Source organism: Leucoraja erinacea, chromosome 29 (assembly GCF_028641065.1).
Source record: "Leucoraja erinacea ecotype New England chromosome 29, Leri_hhj_1, whole genome shotgun sequence".
Lineage (NCBI taxonomy): Eukaryota > Metazoa > Chordata > Chondrichthyes > Rajiformes > Rajidae > Leucoraja > Leucoraja erinaceus.
Window position 1 is genome coordinate 14,793,253 of NC_073405.1, and position 15,887 is coordinate 14,809,139.

At 47.9% G+C, this 15,887-nt stretch overlaps 1 protein-coding gene across 1 annotated transcript in view; it reads left to right on the forward strand.

The window, feature by feature from the left end:
* Positions 1-704: 704 nt before the first annotated feature.
* Positions 705-15,887, forward strand: part of si:ch1073-396h14.1 (disintegrin and metalloproteinase domain-containing protein 10) — a 32,553-nt gene continuing 17,370 nt past the window's right edge. The window contains exons 1-4 of the mRNA XM_055658698.1: positions 705-1,657; positions 4,924-5,074; positions 5,936-6,054; positions 7,428-7,586. Of these exons, the coding sequence (XP_055514673.1) occupies positions 1,588-1,657; positions 4,924-5,074; positions 5,936-6,054; positions 7,428-7,586 (499 nt within the window). The 5' untranslated portion in view covers positions 705-1,587. The remainder of the gene's footprint in view (positions 1,658-4,923; positions 5,075-5,935; positions 6,055-7,427; positions 7,587-15,887) is intronic.

Below are 15,887 nucleotides of genomic sequence, written 5' to 3' on the forward strand. Positions count from 1 at the left end.
CAATGTTCATGCCAACCGGACGCAAGCAGCCCCAGGCGGAATATGAGGTGCTGTTCCTCCAATTTCCGGTGTTGCTCACTCTGGCAATGGAGGAGACCCAGGACAGAGAGGTCGGATTGGGAATGGGAGGGGGAGTTGAAGTGCTGAGCCACCGGGAGTTCAGGTAGGTTATTGCAGTCTGAGCGGAGGTGTTCGGCGAAACGATCGCCCAACCTCCGCTTAGTCGCCCCGATGTAAATCAGCTGACCTCTAGAGCAGCGGATGCAGTAGATGAGGTTGGAGGAGATACAGGTGAACCTTTGTCACACCTGGAACGACTGCTTGGGTCCTTGAATGGAGTCGAGGGGGGAGGTGAAGGGACAGGTGTTGCATTTCTTGCGGTTGCAACGGAAAGTGCCCGGGGAGGGGGTGGTACGGGAGGGAAGGGAAGAATTGACAAGGGAGTTGCGGAGGGAGCGGTCTTTGCGGAAGGCAGACATAGAGGGAGATGGGAAGATGTGGCGAGTGGTGGGGTCACGTTGGAGGTGGCGGAAATGGCGGAGGATTATTTGTATTTGCCGGCTGGTGGGGTGAAAGGTGAGGACTAGGGGGACTCTGCCCTTGTTGCGAGTGCAGGGATGGGGAGAGAGAGCAGTGTTGCGGGGTTTGGATGAGACCCTAGTGCGAGCCTTACCTATGGTGGCGGAGGGGAATCCCCATTCCCTGAAAAACGAGGACATTTCCGATGCCCTGGTGTGGAACGTCTCATCCTGGGAACAGATGCGGCGTAGGCGGAGGAATTGGGAGTAGGAGATGGAGTCTTTACAGGCGGCAGGGTGGGAAGACGTGTAGTCCAGATACCCATGTGAGTCAGTTGGTTTGTAGTGTATGTCGGTCAGAAGTCTGTCCCCTGCGATGGAGATGGTGAGGTCAAGGAATGGTAGGGAAGTGTCGGAAATGGTCCAGGTGTATTGGAGTGCCGGATGGAAGTTGGTGGTGAAGTGGATGAAGTCAGTCAGTTGTGTGTGGGTGCAGGAGGTGGCCCCAAAGCAGTCGTCGTTGCAACCCTGTATGTCTGGGATTTTGTGAGGAAGCTGGAGCACCCGGAGGAAAACCACGCGGTCATGTTCAAACCCAGCTCTCTGGCGCTGTAGGGCAACAACACTATCGCTCTGCAGCTCGTACCTGATAGCTGGACTGACTGCCGACTGGAGGACGCGGGACCCCGGATCCCGCACTCGCGGACCGGGTCCTGTCTAGGGCTTTTGGCAGCGACGGTGATAAACTGGCGAGACAGCAGTCTGCGCTCAAGAACTGGGTCAATGCAGCAGACCGGGTGAAGCGCCGGTAGCTGACGATGCAAATATGGGCACTCCGGACTAGGGGATCGTCCCAGCACGTTCCTACCTGCAGTAACACGGCGCCCGTGGGTGGAGTATCCCAAGTTGTTGGAGACTCAAGGCTTGGCGGTTGCTGTCCGCGGCAGCGAGCCACCGCTGTCCACACCCGGGTCAGCGCAACCTAGAATCATTGGCCGGTCTGAGAACATCTCAGTGTCCCACCTTAGGACTGAGCAATTGGCTGGAAGGCAGAATAATATTAGAGGACATGAGGGTCTTCACCACTCTCCTCCCTTTGATTATCTATGCCACAGACCGTTTCCCCGAAGGATTACCAGGTAAGAAAAATTTCACGAGCAAAACACAAAAGTGCTGAAGGAACTCAGCGGGTCAGGCAGCATTCATTCTGTGGAGGGAATGGACAGATGACGTTTCGGTCCGGCCATCCTTCAGATTCAGACGAGAGCTGTTTCATGGTATTCAGCGCTGAAATAATTCTGTAAGGGATATTTGAAAACCTTAACCTAGTACAGCTTCACATAGAGAGAGGTGTGGACTTGCTGAGGAGGGAAAAGAACAAGTTTCATCATGATAGGAATAATCCGAAGAAATTCTTTCCTGATTTGTTGATAAGCTTTTTTTCGCCGTGTTGAGTAAGCTTCCTCCTGCCATTCCAATGCAAGAAGTTGGAAAGGGGCGGAAATGCATCTGAAGTGGTGGGAGTTTAACGTAGAAACATAGAAAATAGGTGCAGGAGTAGCCCATTCGGCCCTTCGAGCCAGCACCGCCATTCAATATAATCATGGCTGATCATTGGAAATCAGTACCCCGTTCCTGCTTCCCCCCATATCCCTTGATTCCCTTTGAGCCCTAAGAGCTAAATCTAACCCTCTCTTCAAAACATCCAGTGACTTGGCCTCCAATGCCCCGTGTGGCAGAGAATTCTACAGATTCAAATCTCTCAAGGTGAATGTTCATCTCATCTCAGTCCTAAATGGCATATCCTTTATTCTTAAACTGTGACCCCTGTTTCTGGACTCCCCCAACATCGGAATGTTTTTCCTGCATCTAGCCTGTCCAATCCCTTAAGAATTTTATATGTTTCTATAAGATTCCCTCGTATCCTTTTAAATTTCAGTAAACACAAGCCCAGTTGGCCCAGAGAGAGGGAGGGGAGGGGGATAGAGAGAGGGGGGGAGAGCCAGAGGGTAAGGGGGAGGAGGGAGAGAGAGGCGGAGGGAGAGGGAGGGGGAAGGAGGAGAGGGAAGAGGGAAAGGGGTGTTATCTTTAATGAGATTGCAAACTTTAGTTAGGTTTTAGAGCAATTATATTTTCTCCTCCATATGAATAATATCAAACAATTGGAACTGCTTTCTTTTCTTTGATAACAATACTGAAAAAAATGTATTCCATCCTTTGCGACTTTCATTTTGCATCATATTTTTAATGTACACACACTAACACAGTCGAACAGTAACAGGCAATCAAATCAACTCACAAAACATTTTCTAAAAAAAGGATTTTATTTACTGCAAAAACTTATATTTTTAATGTACACACACTAACACAGTCGAACAGTAACAGGCAATCAAATCAACTCACAAAACATTTTCTAAAAAAAGGATTTTATTTACTGCAAAAACAGTATTTTATTTGCAGTGTTTGCATGCTCCTTTATAACATTATACATAACATTTTACAGTATAACTTTATTATTAAATCAAGGACAGCTTCAATTCTTGATTTAATTGTATACAACAATGACCCCTATCATCCCATTCGAACCACTCATTACTCTTGACTCAACCAAAATTATTTCTGAAATATTGGTCATAAATTTGGTGCAGAAATGCTCCAATATAAGGCTCAGAATGCACCAGAGAGCATCTAAAACCTCAGAGCTTCCAGGGCCCTTTAGCGGGGCCAGGACCCCAGCCGCAAGAGTCTTTGAGCTTCGCGCTTGTGATATGCACTGCGTAACGTTATTTCACATAAATCTTTTGTAATCCTGCCATGTCACCCCCTTTTTGAAAAGCTTCTTACGGGCCTGGTGTATAACATTTTTGACACTGTCATAGGCCTTTCTTACACATGCTGTCACAATCCATTTCAGTAATTTTCCTTGCCCACATTTCGGAATAATAGTGTTTTAAGCCGATAACTCGACACTAGCACTGGCAATAAATAAAAAGCACAGCTTTCCAGCCCTCATCCCATTGGCCACGCTCGGCTGCACATCAGTGTCAATCTGGTGGACTCTTCCATCTTCCTCTCATGGGGGGATGAGGGATTGGGAGGGGCCTCGTGTGGAATAGCCTAGGGCCTCTCTTCATCTAAATCTGCCCCTGATAGCAAGAATGTCCTTCCTCAAATCAAGAGACTATGTGTATAGATTAAGGATGACTTTGAACTCCAGACTATGTAATTTTTTGCTTATTTACACTATATGTTTGTTTTCTTCCAAAGTCTACATTTTAAATTGACTTCAAAGACAGATCTGGATTCCACACTGGGCATGTGGAATCCTGGATAAAGTGTTAGAAATATGACGGATATGAAATGCCAATACTTCAGAAATAAATTAGCATTTGGAGAAATTGGATTAGTATACATTTGGACTAGGAATTTGTAATTGTTATTTTGTTATTTTGGGAGATCGATTGGACCAATTGGGAAATAATCTTAAATGTTGCTTTTCTTAATAACAATGTATTTCTGCAGGTTTTAAAGATATTGTTCAAGAGATTTCTAATTTTGAGTTTATAAATTATTTTGTAAAAGCTTGTTTTGATATAATCACAGTGTTTACCTTGTAAAATGAAAAGGTGCAGTCAGATTTAGATGGTGAAAAGGAGCAGGGAGATTGAGGCTTCCACTGGGTCAGCGTGGATGATCTCCATCACTTAACCACTTTGTGACCTTGGGCAGTTTCTTCTGCTGTGCTAAAAAGATGAGATTAGTTAGCAATAAGCAATATGGACCCGAGCGGTGGCTATCCATCACAGTGACAGGGTTTCAGACTTTAGACTTTGGAGATACAGCGTGGAAACAGGTCCTTCTGCCCACCGAGTCCGTGCCGACCAGCGATCAGCACACTGGCACTGGGGACAATTTACAATTTTATAGAAGCCAATTAACCTGCAACCCTGTACGTTTTTGGAGTGTGGGGGGGGGGGAAGCCACGCAGTCACAGGAAAAACGGATGAACTCCATAGTCTGAAGAAGGGTCTCGACCCGAAACGTCGCCTATTCCTCCGCTCCATAGATGCTGCCTCACCCGCTGAGTTTCTACAGCTTTTGTGTCTACCTTCGATTTTTCCAGCATCTGCAGTTCTTTCTTAAACAAAAAGACTCCATACAGATAGCACCCGTCGTCAGGATTGAACCTGGGTCTGTGGCGCTGCAGGCAGCAACTCTACTCTGCGGCACTGCATCGCCCACTTGACAAGTGTCTGGGTAACTGGGTTAAGGGTGACCTCAAATACCAAGTCTTGTAACATGATGGATGGTTATCACACACACCAGAACATGTGCTCCTCCCAGTCAAGGTGCGAGCGGTTCCTGGGCCTCACCGTCTGACAGGGGTCCCTCTGTTTCCCCGCAGGCCCGACTGGAGCCGGGCCCGTTCCTCTGCTCAGGAGGTTTGAGGGTCTGCGGTACGACCGGGACTCCGTCAGCCGGCAGCAGACCCGAACCAGGCGCTGGAGCTTGGCCGAGGAGCCGAGGGTGCAGCTGCAGTTCACGGCCCATCGCAGGTATATGCGGCGCTTCCTCCCGGTCACAGGGGCGGGGTCCCTCGGAGAGCAACGGGAGGTGATGGAGGGAAGGAGCGCGGGTGATCAGCCTGAATCACTGTGTTTCTCTTTCACCTGCCTCGGGCAGCTGCTGAAACAAAGTAAGTCAGGCAGCGTCTGTGGAGGGAATACACAGATGATTTTTCTGGCCGGGACCTTTCTTTTGCTGAAATCCACCTCCAGCATTTGTGTTCTCTCCCGTCTACTGAGATAGCTGCGCTGGCTGGGTTACCCTAGGGTGGGTCCAGGGTCGGCCCGGGCTCCCCAGACTGGGTGCCAGGCAGCACCTTGACGACCTGGCCAGGAGACTCCCACATCCGCAGCGGTTTACTTACTGTTCCCACCCTGGTCTTTAATCTAACTGTTAGCCTGTTCTCCCCATGGGCCTCGCAGTCCCAGTCAGCTCAGTGCCTTGGTTCCATGCCCCCACCCCGCACCCACCCAGTCCCACCTCCCCCACCGCACTGCCCCATTGTATCCTCCCCATTATACCCTCCCCACTGCACCTCTCCAACACACGGAGACCTATATCATACCCCCTGAACCCTAAGCCCTGCGTCTTCCCCAGAGCACATGCCCTCTTGCACCTGCCTGGCTGCACCTTGCATAATTGCACAGGAACCCCTTGTATGGAGTAGCGGAGACAGCAGATCTCTGCTGAAGGCTTCGAGACCTTGGGGCTGCGAGGAGGTGAGTGTTCAGAGGGCTCCCTGAACTCTGGTTAAACACATCAGTTGGTTGATATCCACTCCGTCAGTTATACAAGCCCATGACTAATAGTGACTGTCGACACTGAATGAACAATCTACAATTCTGTTGCAGGCAATTCCATCTCCAATTGAAAAGAGATTTGAGTATGTTCACAGAAGATTTTAGAATTGAAACCAGAAGCGGCCTGGAATACGCAGATCTCTCACATATCTATTCTGGGCAGCTGCAGGGTAAGTCCTGTCCTGTGGCTACTTCATCTACCCTGTCTCAAGCCTGTGTTCATCATAACTCTAGAGCCTCAGTAACTACAATAAAGTCAATCAAGGGGAGATGACATGCAGTGATAGTTCTTTGCCTGGACTGTCTAAGGGTAGGAGAAAGTTTAAAACCTCCATATGACATTTCCTTTCGCCTCCTTTTGCCACAAAGATAGGCTGTTCACTTTAAGTGATTTAAACAGGGCAGAATTTATTTCCGAGTGCATATATCGTAACACAGGAGCGATGAGATGGGTAAGGACTAATTGTGATATCAGGCATGTGGCCTCTGCTCCTTACCCAAGCTGTGAGATCCCTTTGGTGGATGACAAGTGTAGAAATAAATACTTGGGAATTACTCTCCAACAATGAGTATCCATAGGTCTTCCCTGCCCCATCACTGAGGTGATTTCTGTTCTGGACAGATATGGGTGGAGATTCATTGCTACAACAGACAGAGAGTTGGCAGGAGGATGGCTTGTGGTGGTTCCCCAGGACCCAGCTGTTCACAATCTATATCATTGACTGGGATGAGAAGAGCAAGAGTATTTTGTCCAAGTAGCTGTCAATATATACAATATTGAGTGTGTGTGTGTGATGACAACATGTGGAGAGGCATTGATGTAGATAGGATGTGAACGGGTCAAGACATAGCAGATGGAGTGTAATGTGGGTAAATGTCAGGTTGTTCACTTTGCTGGAGACAAATGGAGAGCTGGAGTTGGTATTTGATATAATGATTATACTGAATCATTGAACTTTACCCCTTGGGGGTAACAAACCACAAGGAAGGTAAATGGTGCGAAAATGGCTCCCGGCATGAAACATCACTTAACCATGTTTTCCAGGTGAATTCCTGGGACAAAGGGTTTGTCCTGTGAGGTCAAGACTGAAATTGCACTTCATGAGCTGAAAGGATCGAGAGGCAATCTTATAGAAAATTACAAAATAGTAATGGGACATCTCAGAGTTGATGCAGCAAAGATATTTCCGCTGGCTCTGAGGTCTGTAACCATGGGTTCCGACCCAAAACATCGCCTATCCATGTTCTCCTGAGATTATGCCTGACCCGCTGAGTTACTCTTATACCCTGTGTCTTTGAGAGTGTGAAGCACTAGCTCAATGTCCCTGAGCTGTGCACTAGTTGTTCTTCTTGTAAGTGCCATTGCTCTTCATGTATGCCAAGAGGTGTGGATGGAGCGAGTGGTGGAACAGGGGCACGGACAGGTGGGACAATAGCTTCTCAGCCATTAATAAGAAATCCATTGCTGTCCAAACCCTGTGATGAATCGTCATCAAATACCGCCCAAGGTGCTTGACTAAGGTGTCTTCTTTTCCACAAACAGGTGAGAACAGTTCCCATTGCCACGGCTCCATCATTGATGGCCGATTTGAAGGTTTTATCCAAACTCAGAAGGGCAGATATTATGTTGAGCCTGCGGAGCGTTATGGCCAGGGAGAGCATCCTGCCATCCATTCCATCATCTATCACCAGGATGACGTTGGTGAGTACTGTCTCACTAGGTGAGAGTTTTTCATATTTTGAGTCTCCATTGAACGAACCACTGTCAGTCTGTGAGCACAGGGTGGGGCAGCAACTTGTTGGATGGAGCTCACTGCAAATAACGGATTGTGCAGCTCACAACCTTCACTGACTTAGGACAAGGTCGTTTAAAGAGTGGAGTACATAGAACTTACCACAGAAATAACAGCAACATCTCCCCATAAAAGCAGGATAAGTTCAGCAGAGCGAAAATGAAAATGCTGGAGGAACCCAGAAGGTCAGACAGCATCTTTGAAGGGAATGACCAGATGGCGTTTATTCTTTGGTTTAATGGAGTGCGAACCTGGAAAAGATAGGTTGGGTTGGGGTAAAGCCTGGCAAATGGTATGCGGGTGCAAATGAGGAGAGGTGTTTGTTAGATGTTACATTTTATCTCTGTACTGCCCACTCCCCTGACATCAGTCTGAAGAAGGGTTTCGACCCGAAACGTCACCCATTCTTTCTCTCCAGAGATGTTGCCTGTCCCGCTGAGTTACTCCAGCAATTTGTGTCTACCCTTGGCATGGGCAAGAGCCTGTTTCTGTGCTGTATGGTTCCGACTCTGTGACTGGAGCGTTGGGTTGCTGGGCTGGAGGTGACGGCAGGGGGAGCAAGCAGCCTTTGTGCAGAGTCCGTGGAAGCATAGCCAGCGCTACCGCTGCTATGGAAACAAGGCACCGGCAAGCTTGCTCGGCCAGTGTCAAGCACCCACGCGTTAAGCTGAAACAAGATGCTGGGAGTTCCTCCCCATCGGCCGTGTTACCAAGAGAGATTAATACTGACGGGCAGGAGCTGCTGCCTGTCTTTGTACGGCCCCTGTCATGCTGCACAGGCGGCTGTGAAACTTTTCCGAATGACCTGAGATGCCAGCATTCCTGAGGTAGATTGTAGACTGGAGAGAAAGACAAAGATTTCAGTTTACTCTCTTTCAAACTCTTGTGCTAAAGAGTTGGGATTCCCAGACACCTCAAACAGCCCGGAGGGCTGCCGTGTGTGTGTGTGTGTTTGTGTTAGGGATCAGTAAAGGTTGAGCTGTGAAGTTTCTGAATAGTTCTTGTAAACAAACCTGCTTTTGATTTCTCCTTGCCATCCATTTCGGACTGCCCTCCCCCCTCGCCCCCACCAGCCCTGATATAAAGGCAGACCCAAAACACTAAGTATGGCTGTGGGAATGGCCCTGGGGAGCAGAAATTGTGACAGAAAACAGAGTCCAATCTGAAGCAAGCAAATCCCACTGTAAACCCAGAAAGTCCTGGCTGGACCCAGTCTGAATTACAACATCATTGCCAAATGACCAAGTCTTCATACAAGCCGCTGCATTTTGGTTTGGCATTGCACCAAGGACTCCAGTTTTCAAAAGAAGTTCCTACAAATTCTTTGTTCTTGTTTTGATTTGAACGTACCCTTGATCTTCATGTCGAGCAAAAAATAAAGTTCATGTTTGGTGGCTTTGTGTGAATAGTGGGGTTGTAGTTCTCAGGGGGGCAAGAGACAAGCTCTCCATTATTCCATTGTTTCTCCAAATTATCAGTGTCAGTCCGAACATTTCTCTTGGCCAGTTGCTCCCTATGATTCCCTATCCCAGGTAAAACTGCGCTCCCTGAGCCGGCCAGGTCCCTTTGATCAAAGCACAAAGTGCTGGAGGAACTCAGCAAGCCAGGCAGTGTCTATGGAGGGAATGGACAGACAACATTTGTGGTCTGGACCCTTCTCCAGACTAAGAATAGGGGAGAGAAAGCTGGAAAGAAGAGGTGGCGTTAGGACAAAGCCTGGCAAGTGACGTGGATATAGGTGAGCGGGCACCTGTGACAGACGGGTGGAATAAGTGACAAAGGCTAGAATTGAAAAGGAGATGTCATCTATGGAGAGCAGGAGTGAAATGTGAAACTGGAGAGAGAAATATGGGCTGAAAAGGACAGGGGAGGGGAGTTGATAAAAAGGAGATGGGTGTCCCTGGAAGATATCAAGGGAATGAGACTAGCCTGAATGGGTATCTTAGTTGGCAAGGATGAGATGGGCAGAAAGGCCTCTTTCTACGCTGCATATAAACCTATGAATCCATGAATATATGGAGAAAACCTCAGCACATGTTTTCCTCTTGGGCTGTCCGGTGCTGAATTATCTTGATAAACATGTGAGACGACACAGCAGACATCAACATCAATACAACTTCATCTAATCCTCCCGAGCAACAGGGACTTGAGGGCACTGTAAAGGAGCCCAGTCTGATCATGCCACCAAAAGCTTTGGGTGGATGATGATCAATTTTGTAATGCAAAAATGAGTCAGATGAATTTTCCAAAAATACAAAGCTGAGCTTGCTGATAAATGACAGCCACTAATAAACCACAAACTGTGGCCTTTTTTTGTTCAAAGTGCTGGAGTAACTCAGCAGGTCAGGCAGCATCTCTGGAGAATACGATTAGGCGATGTTTCAGCTCGGGACCCTTCTTTAGACTGAAATGCGTTTCAAGTCTGACATAGGGCCACAACGCAAAACTTCACCTATCCATGTTCTCCAAAGATGCTGCCTGACCCGCTGAATTACTCCTGTACTTTGTGCCTTTTCTAAACCAACATTTGCCATTCCTTGTTTCCACAAATCAAACTAGATAGAAATGTATTTATTCAGGAAGAGGTTCAAATGTGGGCCTTGTTCCCATAGGAAGTGGTTGAGGTAAATATGCATGATGTTTCCAGTGGGAAACCCAGATGAGAACCTGACAGGGATTGTAAGGGTTTGAATGAAGGCCCTTAGTTTCGAGGCCTTCCGTATTCTGTGCAGATTGTGCACAGTAAGAGGCCTATGAAGAGATATTCTGCCTTAGCCGAGGAATAAAGTTGGTCAGGACGCTGGGAGTCCTTTACTTTCTTCTTTGGGCATCTTTTACACCTAGCAAGAATAGTGCCGTTTCCTCTTTTTAATATCTTGTTGGAGGGGGGTGACTGATAGAACAACACTAGATTTTGTGTGTTAGGGTCTCGACCCAAAACGTGTCTGAAGAAGTGTCTCGATCTGAAACGTCACCTATTCCTTTTCTCTAGAGATGCTGCCTGACCCACTGAGTTACTCCAGCTTTGTGTGTCTATAACTAGATATCTTGTGCCTGTTTCTGTGCTTGGACTTGAAGCCCTGATCCAGCCGAGAGGAAAGAGCCTTGCCGGGTGTTGACACCTTCCAACGAGCTCCACGCTCATGCAGGGAAAGGCTCCGACCTAACAAAGGGAGCATTTGTCAGCGGTTGCCACACAACCAGGAGTTCCTGTGCACTGCGTGACCCGTGTGAATGCAGGGTGTAATGCAGAGTCCTGTGTGTGCTGGATGGATTTGACCGCCAGTAACCCTACTATTAACTACCTCCCTCCGTCAGTCCCAACCTGCAGCTCAGCAGCTTCTCAGCACCACCCCTCATACAGTTCACCTTTCCCACCTCCTTCCTTTATCTCACCTTTAAATTGCCAGCTTCTGCACTGAGATTTCAACATGTAACTTTACTTATTCAGAGAAGTACACCCATGATATTTTTAATATAGTACTATTAAAACAGGTTACATTTAATAGACGGGCATGCCTGGGAGAGCGGCTGGTATTCATAACGTGGCAAGGTTTAATGTAAGATGTTGCTGTGATCTGCATTAAACCCCCCAAAGGTGAAGAGAAATAGATTAAATAGAAACTTTATTAAATCTGTCGAATCTGTCATATGGGACATGAGCAGGGAGTAGGTCTAATTGGAGGCTTTGTAAATGAATCTCAGCGAGAACTCAAAGCGAAAGAGAGCAAACAGAGCAACACAGTGCGAGTCCTTTCGTGGAGATTCATGGAGAGGAGAAGCTGATGGGCAAGTTGTGGGTGTGTGTGACCTGAGGGTCAACAAACTATAAAAACCTCCGAGCTTTCTTCACAGGGAGCTGCAGCACCTGACGATTGGTCTGCCCTGCCCGCCTGGTCATCGGGTGACTCTCTGCCATTGGATGAGCTGCGTGAGCTGGTTGGCAGGGCCAGCAAGTTGCATTTTTAATTCCGAGTGAACAAGTTAGCACACAGTGCGAGTATTTGCAAGTGGCAAACTGCCATCAAGTTAATACTCCCTGGAATTGCCCAGAATTCCATCACCCAGCAACCGCGCAGGACCGTTAACCCTTTGGTTGCCGTGGGTACCAGCCACTCTCCTCCCCTTTACTCGCGATCGGCGAGCGGACATCTTGGATACGCACATGGAGCAGGGTGCGAGGGAGTGAGGGGACGCTCCATTACCCGCCTCTGCCGCTGTCAATACTGACCAACACCCCTCCATGTGTTTGCAGCTCTCCAGAGAAGCAGAAGCCTCTGCATCTTGTGGGACTGCATTGCCAATAGTTCAATGGAGCTTCATTTGTGTCGTATGCAACTGCACTTTTTGCATATATATAACAAATATTTTTGTAATATAATTATAATTATTCAAAGTCTAAAGTCCAGTTGGCCTGTGCGCTTGGTGTATTGGAATGGTTCCCGCGATCCAACACCCCTCTCCTCCTGGCCATCTTTGTGCCCCGGGGTCACCTCCTGCAGTCTATCTTTAAGGCACTGGAGGCATTACCCCGGTTTACCCTCCCTTTGTCCCACACTCCTCGCATGCCACATCTACAGCTCCTTCCCAGTAGCTCCGTCCTTATGATCCCTTCAGTGCGAACTGAAGGGCCGAGCTTCCAGCTGTGTCTTCCCACTCCACCATCGATGGGTGTGGTCCTCCCCAGAACCATGGGCATTTGAGGAGCATTCGCACTGCCCAAGGTCCAGCCCCCAAGATTCAATCCCACTGCAGATACTGGGTGCTCGGGAGGATCACTTACCAGATGAAACAATACACCAGCATACTGGCAGACAAAAAAGAGCCAAGGCATTATTTGTGGTACCGCTGATGAGTTTTACCACTAATGAGCATGCTTCACCCGCACAATTAATAGAGTCACACAGCATGTAAACACCTTGTCTGCCCACAGAGTCTGCACACATTTACACTCACTCCGTACTGATGCTATGTTATCTTCCTCACAAGTCTCTGGGATGTGGAAGGACACTAGGGCTCCCTGAGGAAACCCATATGGTCACAGGGAGAACTTGCAAAATCCACTCTGACAACACCAGAGGTCAGGATTGAACCTGGTACCCAGGAACTGTGGACACCGCCAATATAATTTGGTCATTACAATGTTGATGTTATTTATATCTTTCTATGCACAAGCTGGCTGCAGATTCCTTCATACGTTAAAGGGGTTCACTGCAGATATATTTTGGCAGGTTTAACATGCTTTGGTTTGTCCTGCAGTTACAGAAGGCACTATGTAGGTGTTGCTCTTTCTGTCCCAGGCCCATTGACCAGCCAGGATAATCCAGTGAGGCTGAATCACAGTGGGCTGGGGCTTGCGGGGACATGCTGGGGTCCTGTGTACCTACGTCCTTTCCCCACACAGCTGCCACACGCTTGGGATTCCTGCCAGCGCCAAACATGCCAAGACCACCTCCCCGGCCAGAACAGGGTGTCATTAAACTGGAAACAGTACAAGACGATTCACTAGAATGTTACTGGGTTGGTTACAATTAGTTATAAGAAGAGGCTGTATAGTTTGGATCTTTTTGCCTTGACATGTAGGGGATTTGGGGGTGACCTTACAGAGAAGATAATGAAGAGCATAGATAAGGTGAATGGCCACAATCTTTTCACCCCCAGGGTAGCTGAGTCTTATAATGAAGGGCATAGATTTAAAGTGACAGTGGAGAGATTTAAAAAGGATCCGAGGAGCAATATGATGGGCCGAGTGGCCTGCTGGTGTTTTTATTTCTTATGTATACTTAGAAGGTCAGAAAGGAAGAAGTTCACTGTTGGCTACACAGTGTTTGATTCCATTCATCTCCTCAGCAAATGAGGGAGCCCAACATTTCCTTCCAACAAGACCCAGACCACATTCAGACATTGGTAGAAAACCAGCAAATAACCACAAAACTAACCACTGAATTCTTGAATTCAATGACATTACCATCACTAGGTTCCCCATGATCAACATCGTCGGCTCACCACTGACCAGAAACTGAACATGAATACAGAGGTTATGCGAGTCGGTCAAAGTCTTGGCATCAGTTGGTGACTCACCCGCTGACCTTCCAAGGCTCTTTCACTGTCTTCCAAAGTCAAGAGTGTGATGGAAAACCTCTCACCTACTTGGACGAGTGCAGCCACAACTCTAACACCACCTAGTACAAACCACACTTGGCAACCACAATGACCTGACACACACACACACACACACACACACACACACACACAGTGACTACACACACACACACAAACACACTCTACACCAACACACACACACACCACACACACACACACACACCAGCCACACACACACACACACACCGGGTCACACACACGTCCATGGGCAGTGTGGTGCAGTGACTACTGTCAAAATGCTCTACTCCACTCACCTGCCATAACCCACAGTCCAGCCATCATGAACAGCCGGGTCAGCACGTACATGGGAACACCACCCTTCCAGTCATGCATCACCCTGACTCATGAATATATCGCAGTTTCCTCATTATCATTGGAACTCCCTTCCCGACAGCACAATATGGGCACTTTTACCAGAAGGACTGCAGTCGTTCAAGGTGACCAACAAGGAATGAGTAACAAAGCGGCCATTCCGACAGCACCTAGATCCTAAAAGGGTGAATTGATAAATATGTGCAACATTGGCCCCAGGAGACCTACACCAGGGAAGTAAAGAAGCTTTCAGTAGTCAATGGCATCACGAGCAGCCAGCGTCCTTGGTGTTGAGGTACGTGGCGCAGCCGTGGAGTTGCTGTCTTAAAGCGCCAGGGACCTGGGTTCGATTCTGACTAGGGGTGCTGTCTATACGGTGTTTGCTCATTCTCCCTGTGTCCTCGTGGCTTTCCTCCAGGTGCTCCGGTTACCTTCAATATTCCAATAATGTGCAGGTTTGTAGTTTAATTGTCCTCTGTAAATTGTCCCGAGTATGTCGGATAGAACTAGTGTACAGGTGAGTGTTGGTTGGCGCAGACTCTGTGAGCCAAAGGGCCTGTTTCCTTGCTGTATCTCTAAACTAAACTAAATGAGGATTTCCACCAGATGTCTACAGGAGAAGGGGGAGATTCAAAAACCTCAGGGTAAAGACTGATGCCTCTGTCCCACTTAGGAAACCTGAACGGAAACCTCTGGAGACTTTGCGCCCCACCCAAGGTATCCTTGCGGCTCCCGGAGGTTTTTGTCAGTCTCCCTACCTGCTTCCATTACCTGCAACCTCCGGCAACCACCTGCAACCTCCGGGAACCGCACGGAAACCTTGGGTGGGGCGCAACGTCTCCAGAGGTTACCGTTCAGGTTTCCTAAGTGGGGCAGGGGCTTCACTCTGCACCACAGCCTGTTTCAAACAATACCGTCTGCTCACTGATCAATCGTGAATCAAGAGACGAGGAGGGTTCCAGGGGATAAATAAATGAAGTGGAGTAGGCCATAACATGGGCAGATGTAGAATGGAAAGCCATCCAAATGGACTGGAGAACCATAAATGCTGAGTACTTTTTAAATGGTGAGAGATTGGGTAGTGTCAATATTTGAAGGGTTCTGGGTTTTCTGTGTACTGTGGAATCTAACATGGAGGTGCAACAAGTGATTTAGGAAGGCAAACAGTATGTTGGCTTTAATTGAGGGATTATTTGAGTGCAAGAGTCGAGAGTTACGTGACATTTCCAGCAATTAGAGACAGCCTTGGTGAGATCATATCTGGAGTTGCGCTTGCAGTTTTAATCTCTTACCTGGGGGAGGATATACTGACTGTGTGTAGAGGCAGTGAAGGTTCAGCTGACTTGTTCTGTGATGGCAGATCCGTTTTATGTGCAGGGATTGAGCAGGCTGGACGAGAGTTTGGAATAATGAGAGGTGACCACGGGGTGGAAGATTGCAACCTTCACGTGATCCGCCCTTGTTTCGACGAATGCAATCAACTCGGTGTGCACAATCAAATAAGATCAAATAGAACAAGTTGTCCTACAACTTTAAGCTGTGCACGCCATACACAAGAAGAAGAAGTAGAAGAGGTGACCAGACTGAAACATACAGAGTTCTCAGATAGGTAGACATGGGTTTGAGTTTGAGTTTAGTTTATTGTCACGTGTACTGATGTACAGTGAAAAACGTTTGCTGCATGCTAACCAGTCAACGAAAAGGCAATACATGATTACAATCGAGCCATCCACATT